The 18,201-nt window shown below is 32.2% G+C and overlaps 1 protein-coding gene across 1 annotated transcript in view; it reads right to left on the reverse strand.

Moving 5' to 3' along the window:
• The window catches only part of FAT4 (FAT atypical cadherin 4), a 175,486-nt gene that overhangs the window by 16,782 nt on the left and 140,503 nt on the right, over window positions 1-18,201 (reverse strand). The window contains exons 10-11 of the mRNA XM_047856786.1: window positions 8,583-8,687; window positions 4,121-4,428 (exon numbers count right to left, since the gene is read on the reverse strand). Of these exons, the coding sequence (XP_047712742.1) occupies window positions 4,121-4,428; window positions 8,583-8,687 (413 nt within the window). The remainder of the gene's footprint in view (window positions 1-4,120; window positions 4,429-8,582; window positions 8,688-18,201) is intronic.

Raw genomic sequence — 18,201 nt, forward strand, 5'->3', positions numbered from 1 at the left:
ATACACCTATAATATCAAATTTTGGGCACATATTTCTTTTACATGTCTAAAACTGTGACATTATAAGAAGTGGGAAGTACTTTGAAAAATCTTCACCAGGCCCCTTGTGTATAAGTGAAAAACTCATAGGGCACCTGGGTGGCTCAGTGAATTGACAGTCCAGCTCTTGATTCTGGTCAGGTCACGATCTCACAGTTTGTGAGTTTGAGCCCCGTATCGGACTCCATGCTGACGGTGCAGACCTGCTTGGGATTCTCTCTCATCTAGTTGATATTTTCAACTAGAGAATATCACATAGATATTTATGAATGACTCAACTAGGAAAAAAAAAACACTTTAGACAGTGGCATAATATTTTGATAAATCTTAACATAATTTTCTGATTTTCTAAAAGCTTCATGATACAGAACGTCTGAGGGGAAGTTTTATTTGAATAACACCCTATGCAATTTAATTGTCAGAGTTAAATGTGCTTTCTCGTACTGTTGAATTTTTCTACCAGTACTGCTGTAAATTGACATGTTTGTATCCTGTCTATTCAGTGATTCAAAGCTGAGAAGTTAATGATTTTGCCAGTTTCTAACAAAATCCCTTTGAACTGTAGAAAATGACAGATTCAAAATCCAGTAGGGGCCTTCTTTTGGGTATTTTCTAAAATAGGAAGATACTTTTTTCCTCTGACTGAAGTACTAATGACAAAGTATTTTTTTCCACATTTGGTATTATTTAAAACTTGATAGCCACATACTACAAATGAACTGAAAGAATTTTTTTTCTATCACTTTTGGCATACACATAGTACCTCTTTTTTTTTTTTTTTTTTTTTTTTGCTTTCCCTCTTACTCCCAAGTTCTAAATTTAGGTAGAATTAAATGGTCATAAAATTTAAAGGGGCCTTGGAAGTCATCAGATAAAATCACCTATTCTACATAAATGGCTGTTGACAATATCTTAGCAATATAGTTATCTCCCACCTGCTATGCCCCATTAGGATGCTGTCATTATTAGGAAATCATTGTGGCTAATGTAAGCCCCAATATACAATATTGATACCAGACTCCATATGCTTGTTCTAATTCTGTCTGTTTCAATAATGCCAGAGTAAATGGATAACCAGGAATATTGGACTTTTCTAAATTTGTATTCTCCTAAAGGTCTTCCTCTGAGAATACTAGTTTGGTATTAGGCTGGTTTAAAAAAGCTCAGGCAGGAAGGTGCATACTAACTTATTACTAACCTAAAAAATTATTATTGCCAAGATTTGCTTGTTATACCCCTATTAGAATTCACTGAAGTCAGTATGATTTTTTAGGCACTACTCATAATTAAAATTTATTGAGATTAAAACATTTTTTCTAACCTCAAAAGGATGTATGGAGCCATGTTTTTGAAAACTCAGGATGACTAACATTCAACAAGCACCTATTTAATATCAAATATTTAAAAATATATAAAATATATAGATTTTTATAAAGGAAACTATATGTAAAATATATAACAACATATAAAATTTTAGATATAATTTATATTAATCCTTGCAATAATACCAAAATGTGGAGATATTATTCCCATTTATAGACCACATTTTGATTTTCTGCCCAACCCCTTTTCAAAACACAACCCATCTTGAATTATTATCAAATACAGTCTCCAAATGAGTATTTTTCAAGTAGATTTCTTTAAAAAATTATTTTTAGAATATCAATGTTTTAAATTACTGTTACTAGGGGCACCTGGGTGGCTCAGTCGGTTAAGCTTCGGACTTTGGCTCAGGACATGATCTGGTGGTTTGTGGGTTCAAGGCCCAGGCTGGACTCCTCACTGACAACTCAGACCCTGGAGCCTGCTTCAGATTCTCTGCTTCAGATTCTGTGTCTCCCTCTCTCTCTGCCCCTCCCCCCTTATGCTCTCTCTCAAAAATAAATAAATAAACATTAAAAAAAAAATAAGTTACTGTTACTAAATGTTATTCTCGTTTTGGTCTCATTTTCAGAATATTGGGGGTAATTTTTTAAGTAAACATTTTATAAATTAATATATGTTACAATAGAGTTATAGTTACAGAATATTAATACCAAGTTCATAAGAAAATGGAAGACAATATATAAAGTAATATAATATATAATTTAAATGGTTCATAAAATTTCACTAATACTTTTATTGTTTCCTCACTTATATTTTAATAAACTACAACTACTAGCCTTGTAAGACCCTGAATGTAACACAGTGGATGTCCTCATGAATATCTGAACATCTAACCTTGATGATGTTGATAAAATCATCTGGTCATCTTTATATCCATCATCATTCCTTTTTTTTTGTCCTTTGTGTTTCTGTATTTAAAAAATTGTTTAAAATCTTCTTTTCTAAGTTATATTAGAGTGGAGGAGAGAAAAGCCATTGTATCTGATGCCATTAAACACACACACACACACACACACACACACACACACACAAAACAAACAAAACAAAACCCCCAAAAATCCCACATGGATTTAAAGTACTGCTAAAAACAAATGGGGAATTTGATCCTTTGATAAAGATTGTTTGTTATTTATATTTGTCAGAAAAAAATCAATAAAATAAGATTCCTCCTGTCTTATGCCTTTATGAAATTTGTAATTAGGAAGGGCACAAAAGTTTTTCTTTTAAAACTGTGGATCACAGAAAAAATAGCAGTAATATTTTCTACGTTCTTTCTATAAATTGCTTATATGTAGTCCAACAATATAAAGTGGTCCCAAAATTTAGTGCCCAAAAATTTCTATTGTCAGACAAATATATGATTCATTTGATCAGTTTCAAAACTATATAACTCACTGTATTTTTTATATTTTTCTATATTGTCACAGAGCTGAGACATAAAACTATAATCATTTAGATCACATTTTTTCATTTAAAAAATGATTTCAGAGCATTTATTTTGTTCTTTTGGCTAATTTTTATTTTAAATATTTACTTTTGAGAGAGAGTGCCTAAGCAGGGAAGGGGCAGAGAGAGAGAGGGAATACAGGATCCAAAGTGGGCTCCCCACTGACAGCAGAGGGGCTCCAACTTATGAACTACGAGATCATGACCTGAGATGAAGTCGGATGCTTAATCTACTGAGTCACCCAGGTGCCCCAAATGTTTATTTTAATACATGACTTCAACCTTTAACTCTATTTCTATGTAGGGTAGAATGTAAATTTTAAAGAGTAGTTATCATTTTAGAAGTTTGATGATAAAATCCAAAAATATTTTAAAATAGTTTTTGTTAGCATTTACTTTTTCAAAAACCCTTGATAGTTGTTGAAAATGGGGGTGGGGGAACCATGAAGAGATAGTTGGTAAGTAAGTAAATATATATGTGTGTGTGTGTGTGTGTGTGTGTGTGTGTGTGTGTCTTTCCATTCCAGATGTATTGCTCTGTATCAAATGGTTTCAAACACTTACAGGTAAAATACATCATGCATTTTCCTTTTTAAAGAAAAAAATACTTGTTTAATGAACACAAGTACTAAATAAATACATACCATCTTACTGTAACATGAGAGCCATATAATTAAGTAGAATATAATATGGAAATCTTGAATATTACTGAGTTTATAATTCTAAAAATACTTCAGCTAGTCAGCAAACAGAACTTCATTTTATTGCAGTCTCATGTGATAGACCTCACAGATGACAGCATATTGAGGAGCTAAGTGCAGTAAGGACTACTCACGACTGTTTTGGAATATGTGTTAGCATCATCTTTTATCAGTAATTTATTTACAGAAAAGTTTTTTTCATTTGTTTTTAAATTGTTTCTTCAGTTAGGACAAGGATACTTACAAAAGTAGCCATTTTAAGTACAGTTCTGACATGGCCTTAAACATATATAGGAAATGTATAAAATGGAATATTTATGCACTAGGATGTTTTATTTACTTTGCTTCCTTTTATTATTTTTGAGGCAAGTTGTTTTTTGTGACAGGCATAGCTGTCATGAGCAAAAGAAAGATTATTACCTACTTGTGGCTATAGTTCATACCAAAACTGGTTAAATGTGAACCTTAATTCATGCTTTAACTTGAAGGCTTGATTGACTGGATGTACAACAATAAAACAAGTTTTAACATAAAATGAAATGTCTTACCATTCCTGCTCTCCGGGCAATCACAGTGTGAAAATGTCCATCTGACACTTTCTTCATAGTGGTGAGTTTATATGTACCACTGCCTAAATTATAAGAGAATCTTAATCTTTCCTCAGCAATTTCAAGGGCCAAAAACTCAGCCCGGTCCCCTGTCTGGTTGTCATAATTGTAAAGCAGTAAAGCATGACTTTTAATAGTTGCAAATTTGACATAAATATAGTTGTTATTGGGGTCCAAGCTGGGAAATTCCATGTATGACAGCTCCTCAAATCCATAACTGTTCAACTCACAGTGCTTTCCAAAGACACCTGTAGATGAAAAAATCGACAAATTGACACATCAAATTCCAGTGAAGTTTTAGTAAATGATTTTGGTTAAAATATTTTTATGTTGCAATAATGAATCAGGGTTTACCAGCCTTATTTTGTATTATTCTCCAAAGAATATTGTCTAAATTAAATTGAAATAGAACAAATCAATGATCTTTAAGGCATATGAGAGATGATGAACTACTGTACTTGCTTCTCTTTGGCCAACTAAAAACCATACCTAAGTAGGTCCCATTTCTAAAAATTAGAATTAGTGGAATGGAGTATGTCTGGAGTTCTTTCTTCCCTGGAAAACTTTCAAAATTAGTTTGTCACCATTTTAAAAGTTCTAATATGCTGTAATTTTCAACTGAGATACTTCCCTTACAATACTTAATTCTTAAAAACAATTGTAATTCAATTGATGGTAAATTTTATTTTGACCTTCAAAAAGAATTAATCACTATACTCATGGTATTTTCGAGAGCCACTAGATTAGGGAACCACTGCTTTTAGGAAAGGAAATAACTGTCTTAAGTTTTTTAATCTCTGTCTTGCTTTATACCTTCTTTGGGTATGATTTACAACAGGCTACTTTAAAATAGCTTTCTGCTTTTTTTTTTTTTTTTTTTTTTTTTCTGAAATCCAGTATCCCCACTTGTTTGTGCTGGTTCTTTTTCAAACTTGAAAAATGAGTTTTATTGAAGTTACAGTGCTACGCCAAAATTCTTTTCCCACAAATATTAGAAGACTGTAGCAAATGATTGGAAAATTAACCCATGCCAATACATCATGATTCTTATTAACTGGCAAAGGTTCCATTCCTTAATTTTGGCTGTATATCTCTTGTAAATGCGTTAAATTTAGTCAGGGAATTGTTAAGCTAGAAGAAACTAATGCCATCATTTTACAGAATATTTAAAACTCGCCTGAGGTCACAAAACCACGGGAGACAGAGCCAGAATTTGAGGCCAGATCTACTGATTGTCTAGTTGTTTTGACTACATCACATTTTATATCCAAATGTTCTTTAAATTAAAATGGCCTAGAAGTTGCTGTAAAAGCCTGTGTTGTTTATCTTTTCCTTCTCTGTCAAGGCTGAGATAATAATCATAAATATGTAGGAAATATGCATATGAGTTATTTCTAAACATTAGCCGCATGAAGGAAAAAGCAAACATATAATAGAAATTATATCTATTGTCAATATTTCATACATTTATTTATATATCATAAGTATATGATATATATCATATATTATTATATAATTAATAATGTGTATATATATAACATATATACACACATTTTTAAATTTTATTTATATTAAATGTTCATCTACTATATTACGTATAGCTTGCTTATATATACAGGAAGAGTAATGAAAGTTAAAAGAAGAAGCAGAGATGGAGCATAGAAATGAAATAGACTATTGACTAAGAAAATTGTGCTGTGTGTTCTCTTAGGCCTCTTCTAATTAAAAATATGAAATGAACACGTGCTTAAAAATTGATTTATGCAAAAAGAGTATACATACTGGACAGATGTCCTACATTTTTATTCAGATAGGCACTAGATACAAATTGATTCATGAAAATATTTGTTTATGGAATATTTTTCTTAGAGAAAGGTACATTCTTGTGTTTTTTTTTTTTCAACGTTTATTTTTGGGACAGAGAGAGACAGAGCATGAATGGGGGAGGGGCAGAGAGAGAGGCAGACAGAGAATCGGAAACAGGCTCCAGGCTCTGAGCCATCAGCCCAGAGCCTGACGTGGGGCTCGAACTCACGGACCACGAGATCGTGACCTGGCTGAAGTCAGACGCTTAACCAACTGCGCCACCCAGGCGCCCCATCTTGTTTTTAAAATAAAATAAAATTTAATGAAGATTTTGACACAGCCCTCCAAATGAAATGCTGTGAAAGAAATCTACATAAAGATCAGGTGAAATTATTAAAATTACTCTAATAAGGAATATTTTGTGTGTGGATAGTTATACATATATATACATACATAGGAAGTTATAATTATGCAGGCTTCCTTTAGAAAATCGTAAGCACTTTATGCTTTTCTAAAACAAAATCCAAAAAAATAAAAATCTGAAAAAATTTTAAAAATCCAAACAACACATCCTTCACTGATGAGAAAGTAAACAGTGCAAAATTTTTTCCCAATTTCAAAATTACAGTTAGGATGTTGTTTTATAGGATGCATGTGTAACTACCTCCAGCTATTTGTTTGAGGCATTCCATCTGTCATTTGTATTTGTATGGTTCACCCACATTCAATTTGAAAAGGAAAATACTTTATCCTTTAATTCTCTCTGGTCTCCAGTCATGTATTATTGTTTTAAGGTTTTCTGTTTTCTTTTCTTTTATAAATCTTCTATTGCCAACTGACAATGTCAAAGTTTACATAATGTTTGTTTGTTTGTTTGTTTGACACTGGAAGAAACAGTGGGAGAAATCTCCTGCCAACTGTATGTGATCTGCCTCCAATTTACACTGTTGTGCTAGTCCGCTTTCCCTGGGGAACTCAGGTAGGGTGAAGGCAAGGTCCATTTGGACCCCAAACACTTTTGCCCAATAGGCAACGATTGTTGTATCAGCTACACTGCAGCAACGACTTGTTTCTATTTGGTATCAATTATCTTAAATCTTCATATTTGCAACTGAAATGCAATGCAATCTCTAAAAATGTAAAAACCTTTTTTCAGTCACTTGAAAATTCATGTTTTCCACTTTGCATTCCAATCCCCTTATCTTTCATTCCAAATACAAGTTAAACCATGAAACCTGCTTGTGGTTATCTATAGAAAGCAGCACCCTTTAGGATTATAAGAGATTACTGAAAGAAGTTTTTAGAAGATCTAAAGTTGTGGTTATTTTGACCTTAATCTACTTTTCACTGCTTCAGAGGCATTGTTGGTGAGAATCTCAAAAAAAAAAATTTAAAAAGCAGGGATCCTGTAAATGCCACTGAACTGAAAATAATATTGTGTTCTAGTTACTATATCATCTTGGGGTAGTTTTGTTTCATTTTTATTTTTTTGACTTTAGAGAAAGTCTTCAATTTCTGGACCTCAGAACCACTGCTAAATGCATGGCTCACAATTAGATACTTATATTCTGTTTTCCTTTATCATTCTACTGATGTGCTTTGCGAAGATAAAACTAGATAGAGTCATGGAGTTATTTGAAAATGAATTAACACTACATTTTACTTTTACTAGAAATCTCAGATTCTGGTTTAAATTCTATTCTCCAATATATGTTGAGATTCACTTTTCAGAGTCCATACAGCACAATGATATGCTCAAAAGACTACAAAATATCTTTCTCTTCTCTTGTTTATGGAGAGAGATTAGGGTCTTTAATTACTGTAGGACATCTGGGGATGAATACTATATTGTGGGGTAAGGTATCTCTTAAATAAATGGAATAATCACAAAGCGCTGAAACAACCCAGGTTAAAATAAAAGCTTGCTCCAAAGCTGTTTTCATAGTCCTTGGTGGTCTCAGTGCTGGATAACATTTGAGTGAGATCTGAAAGAAATCTTTTAGTTCATTCCAGTATGGTCAATAGATACTAATGTGTTAAAAAAAAATTGTAACAACTTTCTTTTTCAAAAAAGACATTATTAGTCTGAATTTTGATTAGTTATTTGGTAGTATCTACAAAAAGCCTGTCATGAAAATTGCATGTCTAGTTATTAAATCCTTCTATTAGAAGTGGATTAATTAATGTAAAAAAAAAAAGCAAAACAAAACAAAAACCAATTCGATTAATTATCCTTAAAGATTTTAAGTAGGGAGTGACGTCATAGAGTGCTTTAAAAGATTTTTTCTTTGATATGTTCCAGGCTAAAAAGAAGTCATCCATAAATATTGAAGGGAAATGTCCTGAGGAGACAACATCAAATTCAATTATCTTGCATCAATTGCTTTTCTAGTAATAATCAAAGCAATATATTCAAGGGCATTCCATAATTAACTTTTTAAAAAAGTATCAAACCTTTGAACCTTCATTTTGCTAAAACCTCCTGTGTAAAACAACGAATATTTTCTTAATCACTCATGGCCACAATAAAATAAAACTGCTAAACTGTATGCCAAAATAGATTGATATTTTATATCAATAAATAAGCTGAACTCACCAAATGGACAATGGCAATAGTATGACTCCACACCACTTTGGCAGGAACCTCCATTAAAACAGGGGTTACATTCACAGTAATTGACTGAAGATTCACACAGTTTCCCTGAAAAGTATCAAATTCATTTTAAAAAATCTTATGCAAAAATATTGATACCATTACTGCATCACCATATGTAAAAATCTGTTCTGAGAGATCATATCTTGGAGAAAAGAAATATAAGAACATTTTACTTGCCATGAGAAAATTGGAATACCTCAGAGTTCAAAATCCTATTTACTTGTCTCAGCGTAAAGATGTGCATTAAAATAGTTGGGAAATAATTTGTATAATCATCTTGGAAGGAACTACTGTTTTCAGGAAAATCACAAATGTGAACATATTTAAATGTTTTCACTGAACTTATTTTCTCTTGTCAGTGTTGCTTCTTTTTTCAATTTTATAATGAGATTTGAAAGTTCTATAGTATAATTCTCACTGTAGAGATTTCCTTGACTCAGATTTTTTTAAAGGTAAGAATCAATTTCGTTTAGCTTATTTGTCAAACTAAAATATTTTCCCTCTCCGAAATATCCCTTCACTTAAAAATTTCTGTTGTAAAACAGAATAAGAAATCCAGAAACACATCATATATTTCAAATACTTAAGATTTACTCTTGACTACAAGTTATGGATACCTTGTCTTTTTTCTAAAACATTCATACACAACCAGCACATCATTCAGTATCCAAGAACTCCTCATAGATCTTAAATCCATTAATATTAACTATTACTGGCCATCTTCTAAGATGGGGATATGGCAGTCAAAAAAAAAAAAAGCAGGTAAGTGTCAGAACATGGCATTTCCGTTTTAATGGGGGAGATTAATCCAAACAATAGGAAACTTTTATATTTCACAGATGAAAAAGAAGAGGCTCTTGAAGTCTAATATTTTGCCTAAGAAATTGCAAAACTATGGCACAAGACCAATGTAGGTCTGTTCCCATATCTAGGTTTTGCAAAGCTATGGGTGAATACTTAACCACTTGGTAGGCCAAATTTAGAGTTTATGGTCAGTTCTATCTGTTTTTGGTTGTTCTAATGTCACTTTTCTATAATTTTAAAATACTGTAATGACTTATTTGTTAGAATAGCTTCTAGTTTTCCAATTCCCAGAAACAGTAAGATGGTATAGAGTTCTTTGTTAATTTCCACTTAATGATATGAGGGTTTAGTTACTTAATTAAATAGAGTTTTTTTGCAGAAAATTATTTTCTACTTCCTAGTATAAGAACTAGAAATGTTTCTATGAGCATAGATAATCCATTTTATCATGATTACTATGCTTAAAACATAGTCAAAATTTTGTTTAATTTAGTTCTGTTTTTGTGGCTTGATTATGTAGCCACAATTGTTCCAGTTAAAATTATAAGCATGAGTCAGAATGTATGACATTGCTAACTAAACATGTTTCTCTACATCATAGGGTCATAAACAACATTTTTTCTTTATAAATAAAATTGGGAACCTCCTTAAAAGGTAAAACAGTAACAATTTTAGAATACCTTTCCATTCTAAAGGGAAATAATGAAAATAACCAAGTTACCAATCTAGAGGCACAGAAATTGGTTTTAAGCATTATAGCAATTAGTTACATTTGAGAAACAGGCAGAAGAACTTTATTATAAGCCTGTACAATATCATAAGAGAGATGCTATGTCATAGAACTCTTTGCTGTGGCGTTTTCCAATTGGATTTCGGACAGACCATTCTAGAGAAGTGAATTTTCTTTAATAAAATATTAGTATTGCCCAATAAATAAGGCCTATGGGCTGTACTTTTAATTATTTATTTGCTATCAGGAAAGTCATATCCACTACTTGTATTTTTCTCCACTATAAGAACATACATAATTTTCACATGTGCTAGGGGACTAAATAAGGTTTCATTTTCTTTTTTTTTTCCTTTTGAAAATTTCTTTTAGAATTATGTTAAAAGTAGCATGTATTGAGTACAGTTGTTCTTGAACAATACAGGGTTTTTAAGGAAGCCGACCCCCCCTCAGTTGAAAATCCACATATAACTTTTGACTCCCCCAAGAGTTAATTACTAACAACCTGCTGTCGATCAGAAGCCTTGCCAATAACATAGTCAATTAACACGTTTTATATATGTATTAATATACTGTATTTTTATAATAAAGTAACCTTGAGAAAATAAAATGTTATTAAGAAAATGAAAAGGAAGGAGAAAATACGTTTATAATACTGTACTATATTTATCAAAAAAATATATATATATACATGTGAGGTGGACCCTGCACAGTTCAAAAGTGTATTGTTTAAGGGTCATGTGTACATAGATTAACATACTGGACAAATGCAGTCAGTAGAACACTTATATTGTGAAAAGTTAGTGGGTTCCAAAATTACAGCTTTACTTTTTGATGACTGGAAACGGGGAGCAAAGAGTAACCAATTTAGGGAGCACGGGCATGAACGATACTCAAATATTTGGACTTAAATTTCCTCCAAGAAAAATATCTGTGTATAAAAGCCCAAGTCATTGATACTATAAATCTCAAATACATCCTCTTTAGAATCCTATTGGGAAAGACTACCTTTTAAACTTGTGGTGTAAACAACAACAACAAAAGAAAATCAGGTGTTTTTTTTTTGTTTTTTTTTGTAATTTATATAAATTAGCTATCTTATTTACCCCTCACAAAATTAGAATTTAATATAGACATCTGCATTTAATTTAAATATATACTATAGGCTATTTTAGTCCAAAATTAAAAATGGAAAAAAAAACCCAAATTAGGTAGACTTACTCATGTATTAAAACATATAGCAACTATGGAAATTGCAGAAGAAACTACAAACTAAGAAAATATTAGTTTGAGAATGAATTTCTTTTAAAAGTTAAAATAAATTCTCAATGGAATCTGATTCTTTGAGTATACAACAATTTAAATAGACAGTTGTAAGAGAAAAATTCAGTCTTTCATTTTACGTTTTAATTGAAACCAGAGCTTTATTTTCTTACTTTTCCCTAGTAGATAAATATTTTTAAAAATGTGAAAAGTGACTTTGGTAGGGGTTAAATAAATGGATTTATTGTTGAGTTTGAGAAAAATAGTCTTAAATGTTGGTATTACAGTATGTAAATTATTTACCATTCAAAAATTGAGTTTGAGTACTCCATTTAATGAGGTTTTTTTTTAATACTTAGTGAATTTAAAAGAAGTTGCCATACTAGATACAAAGACATAGTTTAAAAAACTCAATGTTGAAATTTAAATTATTGTTAAAAAGACTTGTGTAATGAAGAAAGATGTCATAATTTTACGTAGAATCAAAAGAAAGCCTTCAGTTGCAAATTTCTTAGGTTTGGAAAGTTCATGCTCTATTATCCAGTTAGAAGTCAGCAGCAAGTTCTGTAAACATCTATCTACTTAAATACTCGTGTTAATGGCATAATGTTTATTAGAGAATGCAGCAGTTTGAATTACTCTAACATAGAAAATAATCTGATGTGTTGGAGAATCCATATAAAGCTAAATCTTGGGTCATTAACTTAATTAAAGCTGCAAGTCTATTAACAATATTTGCCATAGCCTTGAGGCTTTGAAGTATACTGATAAGGCTTGCACAAAGAAAAGGATCTCAAACTCAAAGATCTGGAACTCAAAAGGCCTTGTTCTATTAAGATATGTTAGTTGTGACAGCAGTTGTTTACAAGCTTAAACTGGTCTAAGTCCTTTGACATCCATCAATTAATTGTGCTGATATAAATTATTTATCATAGATAGAAGGATGTGTGCTTCAAGAAGTATAAGCTCTTAGCACCTGGAGAATAGGAATGCTGAAGATAATGCATAATTGGAGGCCAGTGTATCTACAGACTTTCCAAGATTATAGTTTAAACTTACAAAATAGATTTAGCATGTATCTTCACGTTTGGGGCAGAAGTTATGATGAATTCATAAACTGACTGTTCTGTGATCACCTATGGTCTTTTCAACAAGGATGCATATTCAAGTTTCATTCATTCCAACGGAACATTTCAGTGTTGATTATGTGGAGCAGCACACTTATTCTCATCTGCTAATTTGTCCAGCTATGAGAATATGATTTCTGATATCTGACAGTCCATGTAGGCTTCACTTTAATATCTTAGACTGTACGTAATATATTATATCACAACGAATATTATTTTTGAACCTCTTGTATTTGTACATAGGTAGAAAGGAGACTATGTGAAACTATTAAAGTCCATTTTATATCTAAATTGATTATACTATTAATAAATATAATTCTACAGGAATGCAAGCTGGTGCAGCCACTCTGGAAAACAGTATGGAGGTTCCTCAAAAAACTAAAAGTAGAACTACCCTACGACCCAGAAATTGCACTACTAGGCATTTATCCAAGGGATACAGGGGTGCTGTTTCAAAGGGACACATGCACCCCTGTGTTTATAACAGCACTATCAACAATACCCAAAGTATGGAAAGAGCCCAAATGTCCATCAATGGATGAATGGATGAAGAAGAGGTGGTATATATATACAATGGAGTATTACTTGGCAATCAAAAAGAATGAAATCTTGCCATTTGCAACTACGTGGATGGAACTGGAGGGTATTTTGCTAAGTAAAATTAGTCAGAGAAAGACAAAAATCATATGACTTCACTGATATGAAGAGACAAAACAAAAACACTGATATTTAAGAGACAAAACAGATGAACATAAGGGAAGGGAAACAAAAATAATATGAAAACAGGGAGGGGGACAAAACAGAAGAGACTCATAAATATGGAGAACAAACTGAGGGTTGCTGGAGGGGGTGTGGGAGGGGGAATGGGCTAAATGGATAAGGGGCACTAAGGAATGTACTCCTGAAATCATTGTTGCATTATATGCTAACTAATTTAGATGTAAATTTAAAAAATAAATAAAGTAAATTAAAAAAATAAATAAATCTAATTCTATGATATATATGTTATTTATTCTGAATATTTATGCTTATAAGCTTTTTTACTATTTTTGCAGAAAGTAGCTTTTATTCACACTATTAAATGTTTCCTATTATTGTGAAAAAAACTATGAAGATAGCTCATCTAAATATCCTAATCAAATAGTATTTTGTTTTATTACATCAAGAGAAAGCAAAAATATCATGTTTAAGAGCTGCTAGAAAGAAAGGCAAAGGGGAAAAATATTTTATTTTTGTATTTTAAAACATGTACAAATACAATTTCAATGAGGCTACAAGATGATGATGTATAATCACATTCATAATATCCATGACAAGTTTACAAATACATGTTTGTTTTCTGCAGAAATAAGAAGCATTTAAGCTTCTGGAAACCTCTTATTAATGCTTTTATAAGTTGCAAATCATATTTTAAAGTAAAGTAATCAAAACAAGAAATGAGCCACTCTTCCGTATCTCCCAGAAATTTTCATTTCCTATCTATTCGCTACATTTTGTTTATGTTCTATGGTTTTCTTGTCACATGATCATTGACAACATCCATGTATGACTGTTGTGATTTTGAAAGAATGACTCAGTTACAACTCCCATCTTCATGAAAGCAAATGTTTGCCAAGTTTTTCAGTAAAATTACTATGCACAACCTGTTTATAACTTTATATATGTCTGGAAAAAAATTCCTATTTATACTGTCAAATGTCATAAAAGTGATGAATGGACATATCTCATCCTCTGAAATATCAGGACTTACTTGAGAGCATAGGAAAACTTCTCCATATGGTAATACACCCTGGCACGACTCCAAATACCACACCTAAAATGCATCCAGATGTGTGAAAGTGGATGGGAAAGGTTAAAGGGGCTATGAACTAATTCTGTTAAGAGAGACCCAGATTTGGGAATAAGCTCCATCTACCTGCTGCATTTTATAACACCATCCATTCCTATGTGAATGACTTAATGCAACATTGTGCTACAAACAGTGGAAGCCTAGAGCAGGAAGACAAATGATAAGTGGTTACTGACTCTAATTGTGCTTTCTAATTAGTCTTCTTAAATGCGAGAAACTTTCATTTGTATAGGAAAAGAAATACTGGATTTGTAGTTGTTAATTTCCTCTGGAGGAGGAACTGAGGCATGTTATGAACTTCTGAGGTATGAATATATGAAAGATATTCTCTTTTGATTTACTGAGGTATATATCAACAATGATGTAATTTCTGGTATTGTTAAACCTTGCAAAAATCTAGAAATTAATTTTTCACATGTCCTGTACTATTGATTCATTCTGTCGAATAACCTGTATTATAGTGAATCAAAGTTTCACTTAGTGATATAAAAATTAAATTATAGAACAGTTTTTTAATAATGAAACATGAAGTGATTGTTACTGAATATGAAGTCTCACTATTTTTTTTTCAATTTCCTTTTGGTCATTTTTCTAGTAATTAGGAAAAAGAGATCAGAAAGACAAGTTATACAAGCAAATTCATTCCCTCTAAATCACTCATTCATTTAAAAAAATCCTTATTTCATATGTATTATGTGATGCTATGATAACCAACTGGAAAATAAAATTTAAAATATATATATGGTATATACATATATATCAGGACTATACTGGTGGCAATGTGGTAATCACTACATCCCTTCATATCTTTTTATTGTGTTTGTTCCATAATTTTCATTTTTATACTTATACCTCTAGAGGACGTTCACACAAAATCCTTGTTCAGCTAACACTTAACCACCCCCTGTAGGATTCTTAGGATAAAGTCTCTTGGTTTGTGTCAGTGCAGAAACCACTCACTCTTTCAATCGTCAGCACAGTTTCTAACTTCATATGAAATATGCAGTGGTTGTGTGTGTGTGTGTGTGTGTGTGTGTGTGTGAGAGAGAGAGAGAGAGAGAGAGAGAGAGAGATGGGGAAATATCTAAGGATTATTTTAAACATAAAGTTTAAGAAAATCTCACAGTTTCAATTTGTAATGCCACAGACTTTAAAAACCGTTAAAGGGGGGATGCCTGGGTGGCTCAGTTGGTTAAGCATCCTACTTTGGCTCAGGTCATGATCTCACGGTTCATGAGTTCAAGCCCCACGTTGGGCTCTGTGCAGACAGCTGGGGGCCTGGAGCCTGCTTCAGATTTTGTGTCTCCCTATCTCTCTGCTCCTCCCCTGCTCACACTCTGTCTCTCTCTCAAAAATAAATAAATATTAAAAAAAATTAAAACCATTAAAGAAATACAGATTAAATTACAAAACAGTAATAAATAAAAAATATAGGTGATTGGAAATAGTTCTCATGATCTGATATTGATATACACAGGCTTTGGAGAAAGCTTTACTAAAGCATTAGTACTTAATTAATATTAACAAAACTAAAGCTGACTGCAATAAATATTTTTAAAAATTCATTCTATGAGGTACACATATGCTTAAGTATCAGTCTTGTCTTATGGCTGATTAGCTCTTTAAGATGTTTTGATGGATTTACTCCATCTTCCTTAAGTCAGGTTAGCTGGTAAAGACTACCTGGAAGGAATAACTGAAAATGATCTTTCAGGCATTACCTTTACAAAGAATTAAACAGATACAGACATTTGAACAATACATTCTTCATTTAGTGTATGGAATAACAATTTGTCACTATGTTTCCTATAAAACAAAACTAAACTAAAACTATCAGACTTGAATGATCTGCTGGTTTTACTGGATGGACTGTGCATGTAGAATTTAAAACAATGAATTACATGAATTCAAAAAATAAAAGATCCATATTAATCATTCGACTTTGTTTTTTTACATCATTCTTGATCAGTTGGATTATCTCCAAGTATGCAAATGAAGACTAAAATGAGCTACGAAGAGGGACAGTATGTAAAATTACATAGTAATTGCAAACTATTTTTGTAACTTCAAATAACTTTCCTAACAGACAGAGGTTATGATCTAATCTTTGGAAGCTTTGGCTCTAGAGTCACCTGAGTGTAGGCTAAGTTTTCTACAACATAAAATAGGAGTAATAATAGTATCTTTCTATGCCAGATATTATCTCTTGACACTCAGCATCATTCCTATCCTTCTGAAGTACAGGGCCTGGGAGTCACAAAACTCTCTTTTCTAGACTCCTGTCCAGCAGGGCTCAGGTTTAGATTCTGCCAGGGGGTGAGTTGAATGATATCTGAAGAGTGAAAGCAAAGCAGGGGCTGTTTTGTGACTCTTTGCAGACTGCAGGTAGACAAGATGATCAGTTGTGGTTTCTTGCAGTATCTGCAACGTTCTTATTGCTGAAGTTGGTGGTGAATTTTCCTGACCTTCATTCTTAGGCAGTTTAACGATATTGTAAGCCATTTCCAAGTACTAAGTACCTTCCTACCTAGAAGTCTGGGAGTAATTTCAGTTCTTGACCAATCTCATTCCAATACACTATCTCATATGCTTTTTGTGAGGATCCAGTAGAAAAACGTACAAAAAGTTCTCAAAAGATATCATGGACTTGCCATAATACTCTATAGCAAATACAAACAAATGTGTGATGAAGAATTACATATAGAAATCACATATAAGAAAAAATATAAAAATTGTATACATATAAAAAAGTATGTGATGAAGAATCACATAAATAAAAAAAAGTAGAAAGAAGTCAAGTTTATAGTCAAGACTCATTTAGACCATCTTGTGTGCCATGCAAGAGGCAAGTTATTTAATCTCTTTTAACCTATCTGGGACCCAATATCCCAATATTTTTTGCCCTTAAAATAAGAATAATAATAGTGATAATACAGTTTCATTGAATTTTGAGAACTAAATGAATAACTAAGTGAATAATAATGTCTATGATGCAAAGACTTTAAGAAGTGCTTTTTTTTTTAAGTTTATTTATCTATATTGAGAGAGTAAGAGAGAGCACAAGCTGGGAAGGGACAGAGAGGGAGAGACAGAATCCCAGCCAGGCTCTGTGCTATCAGCGGAGAGCCCAATGCAGGGCTTGAACTAATGAACTGAGAGATCATGACCTGAGCCAAGATCAAGAGTGGGATGGTTAATCAACTGAACCACCCAAGCTCCCCTAAAGCAGTGCTTTAAATAGCCACCTAATAAATGATATGCATATTTCATAATGAAAAGAAAGGTTTTCCTAAAAGTTTCAACTACTACATTTAGAAAAGTAGGCAATGTACGTTTAAATCTAATGTAATGAAGAAAGAAAGAATTAATGTTAAAGAATTAGTTCTATGCCCAATCATGAAGCAACATTTATGCTGCAATCAGCATATGGTGCTTTTGCTCATACCCACGGTACTTTCCCTGTTTCCCATCTACTACCAAATGCCTTCACACATTTTTCATTTTAGGACTAAGTATAAACTCATTTTAAATCTAAATGTGAATGAGCATATTATACTAAAATGGACAAAAATAATCCTTATTGTTGAATTTTCAACAGAGGAAGTAATTTTTGGGGTTGGAGTAGGAAAGATTGAGGAAGATTTTCTAGAAATTCTGAACTGATAACTTAGATGGAGCCAAATTACTCACGATGCTAAGAATACAACTGTAGTAGGATTCACAACTTGTGCATTGAGGCTTCTGTCTTTTTAGAAATTCTGTGCTGCCCCTCTATAACACCACTACTAA

This window comes from Prionailurus viverrinus, chromosome B1, assembly GCF_022837055.1.
Source record: "Prionailurus viverrinus isolate Anna chromosome B1, UM_Priviv_1.0, whole genome shotgun sequence".
NCBI classification, from domain to species: domain Eukaryota; kingdom Metazoa; phylum Chordata; class Mammalia; order Carnivora; family Felidae; genus Prionailurus; species Prionailurus viverrinus.